Raw genomic sequence first — 13,462 nt, 5'->3', positions numbered from 1 at the left:
ATTGACTTTTGATTGCAGACTTGACAAATCTGAGCTCAGTTTGACACATTGTTGACGTCTCTTCTCAAACTCTAATGACAGACACATTTGTCACATTTCTGAATCTTTTTCTCAGGAGAAACATCTGAGACGCAAATGAGACTTAAGCAAAAGTTACTATTAGCTCTCAAATTTGATCTCATTGATCTACGGGAGACATTTTTAAAGAGATCTCATTTTGTTATGCGTTTTATTTTGTTTAATTTTGTATGCTTATTTAGAAAAAATGTACTTTAGTGACACAGTATTTAATGAAAGTTCACTGCAAAATGAAAGTTCTCTCATCATTGCCTCATCATAATAAGTCGGTCCTCACTGCAGTCGTCATTGCACAACACAAGATCCAGGGGGCGAGGTTGGATCCAGATCCAGCTCCTCCCACTTTATGTAAGTTTGGGGAGTTACGCTGGATTCACATGGGGCGTAAACTGTTGATGGAGGACGTGTCTGAAGCGTGGTCGACGCGGTCGTCATAGTGACAACAGCCAATGAGCACAGTTATGTTAAACCTACCCTAAACCTAAATGTAATAGAAAATATTATTAAAATTACTCTAACCCAAACCCTTACCCTAAATCTAATACACTATGTTATTAAAAATGCATAAATAAAGTTTGTGTTCAGCAAGATTGTTTTTCCGTCAAAAGAATAACTTTAGTTACGACTCAATATGGAAATGGTAGAGCCACGACCCGAGTATGACGCAAAACTACTCCAGAAATCTGTCGACCAATCACAATGCAATAGGAGGAGACTGGATCCAGTGTCGACTAATCACAATGCAGTAGGTGGAGACTAGATCTGCATCCAACCTCGCCCCCTGGATCTCGCGTTCTGCAGTGAGGAGCTACTGCATTTTTTGGGCTGTTATGTAAAAGATAATGTACATGTACATCTAGCTCATTGTTATTGCAAAATATTGATTTATTGCACTGCTACTTGCCACATGAGCAAATAATTGGAAACTAAATATTGATTTGAAATATTTTATTAGCTCATTTCTTAGTAGGGCTGCCAAGCGATTAATCGCATACAGAATAAACGTTTTTTTTTACATTATAAATGTCTGTGCACTGTGCATATTAATTTTGTATTTATAAATACATACATATATAGGAAATATTTACATGTATTTATTTATATTTACAATAATTTTAAATGTTTAGTCATCTTTATATGAATATGCACAGTACACATGCATGTAAACACAGACTTTTATTCTGGATGCGATTAATCGCGATTAATCGTTTGACAGCCCTAAATGTAACAAATGCAAACCTTCTGCGGAGAAAAACATTTCCTACTGTCTAAAACAAGAAACAAAGTTCATTTTGTTTTAATCATTTTAATCATATGGATATAATATCTTCTTTTATTTAGTTTAAATCCTTAACCTTATCTGTAACCAGTAGTAATAGGAATGTTTGTGTTAGCAACACGTAAATATTTGTGTGTTTGTGTAAATGACAGAGATAATGCTCTGAAAATCCTTCAGCACACAAATATTTGCTGGCTTACAGATGAATGCAGGACTGTGGAATAGTACATAACTCTTCATTCTAAGAAAAGGGAGTGTAATGGACAGCTGAATATGACATACAATGACAGAGGTAGTGTGGAGGTCAAAAATCAGTTGTGTCTGAAAAGACTGAACCCTGTGGTTTTGGTTTTTAGGAGTGGTTTTATTTGCACGGGCTAATAATGAAACACAACATTAAACACAAAAGAAAAACAACAACAGCGCTTTCTCTGTCTGTTCATACGCCTGTTAATCTACAGTGTCATGAAAAAATTCAGTCCCCGATGCAAAATTTCTCAAAATGAGTAATATACTAATATAGTATAGTAAATATAGTAATATACAGTGACACCAGACTATCCCAAATACCTTTAATTTGTTGATCTTTGAATGGCAAGATGCTGTAAATAACTGTACTGTGTACATAACAGGCCATTTGTAGTCTGAAAACTAGAAAAAATGACATGAAATCAGAATTTACTTTGTTTTACTTCAGTTTGCTTTAGTTGTGACGCCAACATTTATTTGCTATATTTTCAACCTGATCTCACAGGAATTCGTAACTATTTTACGAGGTGAGTAATTCGAATGAATTTGTACGATGTGAATCTTACAAAAATGTACAATTATTAGAAAAAAGCAATATTGAAGCCCCTCCCCTAACCCCGCTCTTAAACCTAACGTCACTGGTGCAAAAGCAAGTCATGCTTAAACGTACAACGTTTGACTTAAATTTTTATCATTATGTATGTTCCTTGGGTATTGAACCTATGACCTTTGTGCTCAGTGTTCTACCAATTGAGCTACAGGAACATTAAAGGTCATGTGTAGTCTGAAATCTAAAAAAAGTACATAAAATCTGAATTTTAAAAACAATATAATATTACTATAAAATTAAAAGTTATATTAGAAATAAACACGGACCAGAACTTAACTTCAGGCATGCGCGTACGTCCGATGAAACCGTCTATGAGTCATATTGTTTAAAGGTCAAGTGTGTAGTTTTTTAGAGGATCTATTGACAGAAATGCAATATAATTTGTATTATCTTATGGAGTTCAGCATGTTGTTTCTACAGTAGCCCTAAACGGACAAACTGCTCTACAGAACACGTTTCATAAATTAGTTATCCCCTTCGGCAAACAAGCAAAAACATGACGACATCTTTGTCCTGTGTCAGCTGCCGTAGCGCTTCGAAAGGGAGGGGGTGCAGTGAGCCGTTGGGTGCAAATCGCAATCTCACCACCATTACTTTTGTGGCAATTCTAGAATCAATGCATCGGAGTTTGTCAGCATGATTGACATTTTTGAATTGTAAATGTGTTTTACAGTTACTGAGAGAACTGAAGCATCCGAATGTCATCGCCTTGCAAAAAGTATTTTTGTCTCACAGCGACCGCAAAGTTTGGCTTCTGTTCGACTATGCCGAGCATGATCTGTGGGTACGTACACACACACACACACAACCCTGCTGCAGTGACCAGCTTTGACCAGTATGGTCGGAATATGTTGGTTAATGTTCTAGTCTTTATAACATTCCCCATAGTCTACTCATCTATTATTGCACTCTAAAAATGATTTGGTGTTTGTTGTTTCACCCCATGTTTGGGACAAATCCAACCATTGGTTTAAATTAACCTAGAAAAAGTCTGTTCTTGACCCAAAACAATCCAGTAAAGGTTCGTTTAAACCCAATGGTTTGGGTTTGTCCATATTTTGGCCTAGCATGGGTGGGAAAAATCCATCATTCACACAGACACACATGCAAACACTCGCATTTTTCTGTTGTGTGTTGTGTTCCAGCACATCATAAAGTTTCATCGGGCGTCGAAGGCCAACAAGAAGCCCATGCAGCTGCCGCGGGGAATGGTGAAGTCATTACTCTACCAGATATTAGACGGGATCCATTACCTGCATGCCAACTGGGTTCTGCACAGAGACCTGGTGAGTACAGACTGAACTGGATTAAACTGGCACATTGCGAGAGCTCTCGTGCCCCAAAGTGAACTTTTGGGGGGGGCAGTCAGAGTTTTGGGTATTATCATATAGTAAGCATCGGATTGGCAGATTGGCAGTTTTAAATTCAAATCGATCACATGTGAAACTCATTAATTTTAGGCAGGAGGGCATAATGAATACGATTGTGACATTTTGATTCGTAAATGACGAGTAAATAATAAAAGTAATTGTGATGTTTAAAATGCAGAATTATAACGGCAATATTTAAAGCTTCAATTCATACGTTTTTGGGTTAAAGAGAACGTTTAAAACTGAATCGAAATGTTAAACATTTTTAAGACTTAATTATATGTGTAAAATAAAAAATATGAAAAAGGAAATTCTTTTGGACCTGTGTTTACATTTACCAAAGCGGTCTATAATTTGTGCTGTGGGCTATGATTTCGTAATATCAGTTCCCCTTCAGTCGGTCTCTCGACGTTGTGTTGAGAGACAGACTGGGGTTTGATCTTGAGAACCTCAAGATCATCTCCGAGAGGAATTTAAAACACCAATGGGCTTTGGCGAATGGCACACGCACGCCAGTTCCCGCCCCGTGCATACGGGTATAAAAGGGAGGTGGAGGTGGCCATTCACTCATCCTTTTTTCTTTGGAACCTGCATGACGGTACATGTCAAGCGATTCTTCTCTCCGAGAATTCTCCTTCCAGACTGCTGGATTTACGACGCGAAGCAGCGGATTTCTCCCTCTCGGTAGCGGACTTCCCCTGGGCGTCTCGGCAGTGAGCCGCAGATATTTCTAAAAGAGCAAATTTCCTCTCACAGTCTGCGCTGTCTTCAGGCATGTCTTACAACTGTGTTCTTGGGTATGACAGACTCATCCCTGAGTCCGACGGGCACTACACCTGTATTGCATGTTGGGGTTCCAGCATGCAATGGCAGGGCTCGTCGATTAAGGTGTTGCGGTCACGGTTGGCTGCGTTCTCCGGAATGTAGCCACAACCCCGTCTGCTTCCCGAGCGTCGACTGCCGCTTCGGTGAGGTCGATCGCTTTGTTGAGCGGCAGGGGTGATTGGGGATTCCCATGGATTCTCCGCCAGTTTTGGTTCGCGGACTATCCGTGCCCCGGTACGCTCAACTGGCTCGTCCCCGATGGGCGGCGGTGTACTGTCTAGGCAGACTCGACAACGGGATGAGGACGAACTTTCTGTCATAACGTCAGACAGCTACCTCCTGACATTGGATGCGGAGACCCCTTGGAGCTCCTGCCCCCGGGCGGTCGAGCCCGAGACAAGGCGACGCAGAGGTGACGGCCGTGCTTGCAGTGGCCCCGCCCTCCCTGGAACACGCAGCTGACCTGGAGGTGCATGAGAAGCTCACAAAGACGTGGAATATGCCGTTCGCGGCACATTCCTGTCTGACGGGCTCAGGAGCTGTTACTTCCCTGGACGGTGGGGCAGCTAAGGGATATGTCGATGTCTCCCAGGTGGAATGTGCAGTCGCGGTGCACCACAGACGCTGCCACTTGGAGGGGTCGACCAAGGCTCTCTTCCAGCGCATGTAATCTCTTTGACACTCGTCGAAGACTTACGATGCTGTGGTTTAAACTGCCTCTGCCCCCCACGCTATGGCGGTCCATCAGGTTCATAATGCTATGGCGATCCATCGGGTCATAACTCAAAGCGTTACGATCTGGTTGATGGGAAGACTGACCTGGCTGCATACCTCCACCTGCCTCGCGCCTCTTGCGACGAAGATCATAAAGGGTGCTCTGGGTCGGACGACATCCACGATAGTGGTCCAAGGGAGACATCTGTGGCTCAACCTTGCGTAGTGATGCTCTGAAGGCTTGCCTTCTAGATGCGCCCATCTTGCAAGAGGTGCTGTGTGGTGACACCATGGACGTTCTCCGTGGTAAAGAAGCAGACTGCTCCGCCGTGATCTGGCCACCTAGCAGTTGTCGAGGTCCCGAGCACAGCCTGCCCCCCAGTAGCCCTGCCCCCCCGTGGTGGCCCGCCAGAGATGCAGAGCCCCGCGGGAGAGGGCTTCTACCCCGTTGGGAACCCTCCTCTGAGACAGAGCGGCCCTGACGGGATGAGCCAGGGGGATTGAGAGTAATAGCGGGCCCGACCCCCCCGGCTAGGTCATCATCGGCGGGTTGAAGCGGGATGCGCCTGCCACGTCCCCCACCCAAGCCGGGCCCTTTTTAGGGCCGGGCGCCCACTCTCTCTCAAAAGAGCTTTTCTCTCTCCGGGCTTCCCCGCAGCACTCTCGATACGACGGTGCGCCGGGCGACACAACTTCTCGCTGCCTAGAGAGGACGATCTGTCTCGGTTATGTGATCCAGGCGCCAGGCGCCTGCCCAGGTTTTGGGGAATTCTCCACACCTCGGTCGAGGGGAGAACGCTCCCAGGCTTTGGGCTGAGGTTGCCGCCCATCTGGCGAAAGGTGCGATCGAACCCGTCCTTCTAACCGAGATGTCTTCCGGGTTTTACAGCCCATACGTCACAGTGCCCAAGAAAGGTGGGGGGCCCCCACCCCCCTTAGGGCGAAGTATAGGCATTCTATCCATCCAATTGTGGTAACAGACCGGGCGGAGCGGTCTGTTGGAACCAAGTCCAATACTGGTAGAGTCGCCCCTGCTCAGGTGGACCCCTATACTCGGACTGTTGCCCCATATGTAGTGACTTCCATTTTTTCACATGTTGTTCTCCCTACCGGTGAGACCATGTTGCTGTCTCCACATATAACCTCTCCTTGTGGTAGGATGTGGCCTCCGTAACACACTCTTCAACGAGGAGAGCAGTGCTTCCCCAGTGTTCCTTACGGCGCCAGGCGGCATCTCGCTAATAGAGACGAACGCCACCGTCCGTGACGGCCGTCGGTACGAGCCTCTCAGGGTATGCTACTAAGTACTCATTCCACTGGAAGATTACGTCTCGCAGTAGCGCTCACTTGTGAGTCGCTAGTCTAGTCAGTGTCGCTCCGCTTGAGGTCGTGATATGACTCAGCGCCGTGACGTGTAAAGATAGGTCCCCACAACGTCGAGAGACCGACTGAAGGGGAACGTCTCGGTTACGACTGTAACCTCCGTTCCCTGATGGAGGGAACGAGACTTTGTGTCTTCATGCCACAACGCTTCGCCGACCTGCTTCAGCGACCGGGAGATATCTCTCAGGTTCCTCAGCCCAAAGGGCGAGTGAATGGCCGCCGCAACCTCCCTTTTATACCCGTATGCACGGGGCGGGGACTGGTGTGCGTGTGCCATTCACCAAAGCCCATTGGCGTTTTAAATTCCTCTCGGAGATGTTAGGGTTCTCAAGATCAAACCCCAGTCTGTCTCTCAACACAACGTCTCGTTCCCTCCATCAGGGAACGGAGGTTACAGTCGTAACCGAGACGTTTTTATGTAATTTGACTAACGTTAAGTACGTAAAGTAAGCTGCAATTGAATGTTTCAAACATAGATGGCGATAGAGAGGCAAAAGTTACGAATTGCAGCTTTAGTCTAAATATTATCTATAGAAAACTAAATATTTATTACAGAAAGGTGTAAAATAAGAAAGCCTCAATATTTATTTGCACTTACAGTGAAATGTTATAGAGGTGCTCATTTCTAAATATTTGGTAGGTGCATCAACAGATCAAACATCAACAAATCAAAGTAATACTTACTGAGGTTTTTAAAATAACAGGCTGTAAAAGCTGTAACAGGCGTGTCGACTGCAGGGCTGTACAGCTCTCATTTATTTGATCAAGTAAAAGTCATTTGTTATTGTTGTTTACACAGATGATCACATTACACATCATAATGATCATTATTAATGTGAATCAAGGCGTGACACCACACTTTGTTTTTATTTTTGTTAAGGAACATTTTAAGTACTTGGATGAAGTACTTGGTTTCACACTAATTATAATTTCTTATGTTTTGTGGTGTTTCAGAGTTCAGGATGAGCGTGTTCATAATTGTGTGTGTGTTTTGGGGGCTGTGGTTACACGTCATACATACCAGAGGACCTGTTTGCTTCATTCAAATTATCAGCCACATTTTCCATTCATGTACTCAAATCTTCTTACGTAAGAAAGCATTTTACAGTCAAAGTAAGAGAAAGTCAAATGTTTATGCAGTGATATTGCTGTAATGAAGCCGGTCATTGGGACTAAGCTCTGAATCTGAAGTACTGGAGTTCTGTGTTGATGTGTGTTAATGGTGTCTAAACACAAACAGGGATCGTCATGAACTCCAGTGGAAAATCTCTTGACTCTTATGTAATCTCATCAATGACTAATGTGTGTGGATCAATCACGCGCTCTGCTTTATAATGACTGTCTATTGAATGGTTGTGTTCTAGGCAGCTGTGCTAGTTTCGCTTCTCTCACTTTACGCTCTTTTTTTCTTCTCACAGGAGAACGTTATTGAAACTCAAATCAATATTTCATGTTCATTATTTATTTATTGCTTCGTAGCCGTGTCGGAAGCCTGTCAATGTACACTCATCTGGTCATTATCATTCAAATAAACACCTTGAGGGTGACGTATGTTTTATAACCAGCCCAATCTAAATGATCCTTCACCAGCATTCTTCAAATAGCATCTGCGGGACAATTCTCTTTACGTGTTTGACCATGCAATTCAATAAACAGTGCTTACACAAATACATTTGAGTATTTCATTTTATTGACTTCTTAAAGTGCTAAGAGTTATTATTTTGTTGCAGTTGGACAATATAGGCCCGTAGGCAGGGAGGGGTTCGAACGACCCACCCCTCACTGTCAAGGTCCATAGTTTAAGTTTTTAAAGAAAAATTTAAATAATTTTTGTAATGAAAATGTGTCCTTTTAAGTAACAACTACTAATAATTAGGATCATGGGCGTCGGAAGCACAAAAAATCTAAGTGCAAAAACAACAATACCGTCAGAGGGCAGTGTCTTTCGCAGACCCACTGCAAATTAATGATTGAGGAAGTGTTTTCGCCATTGCAAACAGCAACAGAACAAGAACAACACCAAACAGGTTGAAGGAGAAGGATATGCTTCTTAGATTACTGTTCTTGGTTTCAGCGTGTTGGTTTTGTATCATTCTTCTTCGACAACGGCACACTGCACACTTTCTGTGTGTGTGTTGACCCCTAGTGGACTAGTGCACTTTTTTCACGCATGCGCTGTTGTACGCGGCACATCCGCGCGGTCTCAAATAATGGGCTGCACACAGACGGTGTGTGCAGACGACCGCGGACCCCTCTGATGACGAAAATTGCGTCATGCAAACTGACGGACCATACTTCGGCCTTTAGCCTCCTCGTCATTCGTCTCCCATACCAGACAGATGCTGGTTCGAGACCTGCACTTATTAGCATTTTTCCCCTTTGAGCCATCAAAGTTTATAGAACCTACACAGTCTTGGTAAATGTTGTGTGGAATTAGATTCTTAAACAAAAGCGCAGCGTTCTAGCCTCGCTCTCCCGTCTGGGCCCGCTGAATCTAGGTACTAGTTTTTTCTCTTATAAAGTAAACCTTTATTTAATGCAGATTTAAGACTAATCTTTGTTGGTGCAACCCACTCTTTTAAAATAGGGCCCTATTTTAACGATCTAAGCGCATGGTCTAAACCGAACGGCGCAGGTGCACTCAGGGCGTGTCCGAATCCACTTTTGCTAGTTTAACGACGGGAAAACGGTCGGCGCGCATGGTCTAAACGGGTTGTCCTGATTCTCTAAATGAGTAATGGGTGTTTTTTTTGGCGTAACATGCAGTAAACCAATCAGAGTCTCACCTCTCATTCCCTTTAAGAGACAGTTGCGCTCACGCCATGGCGGATTCGCTATTTACACAGCGGAATTTGCAAGATGAAAGACTGGACACTTCTCCAGTATGGAAACGCGTCTGCTCGTGCGTGAGGTTAAAGCGCGCAAGCAGACCACCTACAGGCCAAGCCGGATTTTTATATTTATGTACACAATAATGATCTTATACATTGTAAACCTTTTTTTGGGCATGTTTGCTTGCTCCTGCCCTCTGTGTAATAAGTAAAGTGAAAGCGCGTTGTGGACCAGAGGCGCGATTTCTACTAACACGCTCTTTACACTGCGTTCCAAATTATTATGCAAATTGGATTTAAGTGTCGTAAACATTTAATTTTATATTGTTCAATTAAACTTATGGATGGTATTGTGTCTCAGTGCTCTTTGGATCACTGAAATCAATCTCAGACACCTGTGATAAGTAGTTTGCCAGGTGAGCCCAATTAAAGGAAAACTACTTAAGAAGGACGTTCCACATTATTAAGCAGGCCACAGGTTTCAAGCAATATGGGAAAGAAAAAGGATCTGTCTGCTGCCGAAAAGCGTCAAATAGTGCAATGTCTTGGACAAGGTATGAAAACATTAGATATTTCACGAAAACTTAAGCGAGATCATCGTACTGTGAAGAGATTTGTGGCTGATTCAGAGCACAGAAGGGTTCGTGCAGATAAAGGCAGAATGAGGAAGGTTTCTTCCAGACAAATTCATCGGATTAAGAGAGCAGCTGCAAAAATGCCATTGCAAAGCAGCAAACAGGTATTTGAAGCTGCTGGTGCCTCGGGAGTCCCGAAAACCTCAAGGTGTAGGATCCTCCAGATGCTTGCAGTTGTGCATAAACCTACTATTCGGCCACCCCTAACCAATGCTCACAAGCAGAAACGGTTGCAGTGGGCCCACACATACATGAAGACTAATTTTCAAACAGTCTTGTTTACTGATGAGTGCCGTGCAACCCTGGATGGTCCAGATGGATGGAGTAGTGGATGGTTGGTGGATGGCCACCATGTCCCAACAAGGCTGCGACGTCAGCAAGGAGGTGGCGGAGTCATGTTTTGGGCTGGAATCATGGGGAGACAGCTGGTGGGCCCCTTTAGGGTCCCTGAAGGTGTGAAAATGAACTCTGCAAGGTATGTAGAGTTTCTGACTGAGCACTTTCTTCCATGGTACAAAAAGAAGAACCATGCCTTCCGTAGCAAAATCATCTTCATGCATGACAATGCACCATCTCATGCTGCAAAGAATACCTCTGTGTCATTGGCTGCTATGGGCATAAAAGGAGAGAAACTCATGGTGTGGCCACCATCCTCCCCTGACCTCAACCCTATTGAGAACCTTTGGAGCATCCTCAAGCGAAAGATCTATGATGGTGGGAGGCAGTTAGCATCAAAACAGCAGCTCTGGGAGGCTATTCTGACATCCTGCAAAGAAATTCAATCAGAAACTATCCAAAAACTCACAAGTTCAATGGATGCAAGAATTGTGAAGGTGATATCAAAGAAGGGGTCCTATGTTAACATGTAACTTGCCCTGTTAGGATGTTTTTGATTGAAATAGCTTTTGATTTCAGTAAATATGACCTCCTAATGCTGCAAATTCAACAAATGACCATTTTCAGTTTTTTACAACCTATGAAATGTTTTCAAACTCTGTTGTGCATAATAATTTGGAACAGTGCATTTTGAGTTTTTCATTTTTTAAATAAATACTGTTGTCAGTGGGAGGTTTGTTCAATAAAATTCCAAATGTACCCTAACTGTTGATTACTTGAAAATTATACTGACTGTCATTTGCATCGACAAATTAGGAAAACCAGAGAAAGATATCATTTGCATAATAATTTGGAACGCAGTGTAAATAACAAAAAATATATATTGTGCCATTGACTTTAGACCAGGTTTGAGTTGGTCTATGGCGCAGTCTATTTTCAGTTCCTCAAAATAGCAACGTGCCAACAATGCGCCTGAGCACACCTCTTTTTTGACCAGTACTCCCATGGGTGCACAAATGAGCGCAAATGCATTTTCTGTTTAAACAACTTGGCGCTGGACGGGAAAATGAGAACTGCATCGGGCTGAAACTAGCAAAAACACTTGTGCTGCGCCTTGAGCCGCATTGCGCCGGGTGTACGATAGGGCCCTTAATCCTTAGGTGTCCTCACATTCTAGCCACTTCACAACATTCCACACTGACAGGCCAGTTGGGTGTTGGTATGTATCGTCCCAGGTGTGAATCACTTCATGACCATTGACACAAAGATAAGACCAAGTTAAATCTGTATTTTTTTTCATGTGAATATGTAGGCAGAATTGGTTTTTAAAACTTGTTTTAGCAGTTCATGAAACAGCTGCCTTGTCTGTGAAACCAGGCCTTAGAATACCATCAAAAAAGTGCATGAGATCTAATGATTTTTTTTATAAATTAGCATGGGCTTCTTAAACATAAATGTGGAAGAGTATAATTGTTTTAAAATTGGTTGGTTGAACTTAAAAATTGGTTGGTTGACTCAACTTAAAAAAAAGGTTTAACTTAAAAAAATGTTACCTGGTTACCTTAAACCTTTTATTTATTTTATTTTATTTTATTTTAATGAGCATTTCAAAACATTATTTCTAAACCTTTGCTTTGGCTACGTATTATTGCTTTAGTACACTAATGAAATTAAATATGTCAGGCTAAATATAACCCTGATTATTGTAAAAGAAGGTGCAACATATTTATAAAGTAAACCTGGGGGCAGTCGTGGCCTAATGGTTAGAGACTCGGACTGTAACCCAAACGTTGCCGGTTGGAGTCTCAGTAGCAGCAGGGATTGTAGGTGGGGGGAGTGAATGATCAGCGCTCTCCTCCACCTTCAATACCACGGCTGAGGTGAGACCCTTGAGCAAGGCACCGTTCCCCCCCAACTGCTCCCCGGGGGGCGCAGCAATGGCTGCTCACTGCTCTGGGTGTGTGTTCACGGTGTGTGTGTGCACTTGGATGGGTTAAATGCAGAGCACAACTTCCAAGTATGGAACACCATACTTGGCCTCACTTCACATCACTTTCAATTTCATTTTATTTATTGTAGAATTAAGACTAATCTTTGTTGGTGCAACCCACGCAACTCAAACATTCTTTGTTTTAGCTGCTTCACAACATTCCACATCAGGGCCGGCACTACTTATAGGCAGTAGTCTAAGGCCTCAGGCTAGGAGGTGGGGCCTCCATAACTGTAACGAGTCTCCAACTTCGACGCACATAACATCAAACTACTGCAAGAGTGTTTCGAAAGCATATACACTGCAGTCTACTTGAGTCTTGGCTGCGCGCACCTGTTCTAGCATGCAGCGCGGCGCATGTCCCCTTATATCTCCTATACAGTCATTGGAGTTGTTTGTCATTACGAAAGATGGTTATTTTTACGCATTTTAAAACGTTTTCCCATTTAAACTTTCTATCGATTTCCCACTCGAAGTGCGCGCACAGATGCCAGTTCTCATACAGCACAAGGCTACAAGCAAGTTCTCTATCGCGTCTTATATAGTTATATATAAGTTACTGTGAAATGCAAGGTTATGTCAAAACACATAAAAACAGTCCGTTATGTCTTAAGTGAAAATAAACAGTCGGATGTGTATCCCTATATCGGATCAGTGAATTAAAGTAACTGTTGTTATTGCGGAATAAACCCCTTCAGTGTGATACAAGAACAACTTCCGCTTCGCGTTATGTCCTCATCACACTGTCAAGGCTTATTCTCCGGCTGCATTACATTATCCCTTACGTATAGACTAAAAACTGCTGCTGTTTTTATCGTCAATGTTAATGAAACAACAAAATGCAAAATCATGAACTGCTCTTGACTAAAGAAGTTTTGTTTGGTCCAGTCTCTGAATGTAGGCTATAAAGAGAATAAACACTTTCCTGCTGCTGACTGATTTTTAGTCATTTATTTATGATGGTGCTTTTTCCCATTTTAAATATGCTGTATACTTGTGACATTCCTGTCTGTCCCGAGTCCATGTTTTCCCCGTTTTTGCCCAGGGATGTTATTTTGCCACGCTTCCTCACCTGTCCCTCGTTGTTTTTGCCTACACATGTGTGTCATCAAAGACGTATGACTTTCACCTGTCCCTCATTGACATTCACTTCTGCACCCCA

General features: G+C 43.1%; 1 protein-coding gene across 1 annotated transcript in view; it reads left to right on the top strand.

Moving 5' to 3' along the window:
* cdk19 (cyclin dependent kinase 19) overlaps positions 1 to 13,462 on the top strand; it is a 51,763-nt gene that overhangs the window by 11,721 nt on the left and 26,580 nt on the right. Inside the window, exons 3-4 of the mRNA XM_057352607.1 lie at positions 2,890 to 3,000; positions 3,362 to 3,502. Of these exons, the coding sequence (XP_057208590.1) occupies positions 2,890 to 3,000; positions 3,362 to 3,502 (252 nt within the window). The remainder of the gene's footprint in view (positions 1 to 2,889; positions 3,001 to 3,361; positions 3,503 to 13,462) is intronic.

Source organism: Triplophysa rosa, linkage group LG15 (assembly GCF_024868665.1).
Source record: "Triplophysa rosa linkage group LG15, Trosa_1v2, whole genome shotgun sequence".
NCBI classification, from domain to species: Eukaryota; Metazoa; Chordata; class Actinopteri; order Cypriniformes; family Nemacheilidae; genus Triplophysa; species Triplophysa rosa.
Note: the sequence above shows the minus strand (reverse complement) of the source record. Positions and strands in the feature narration are given on the sequence as shown.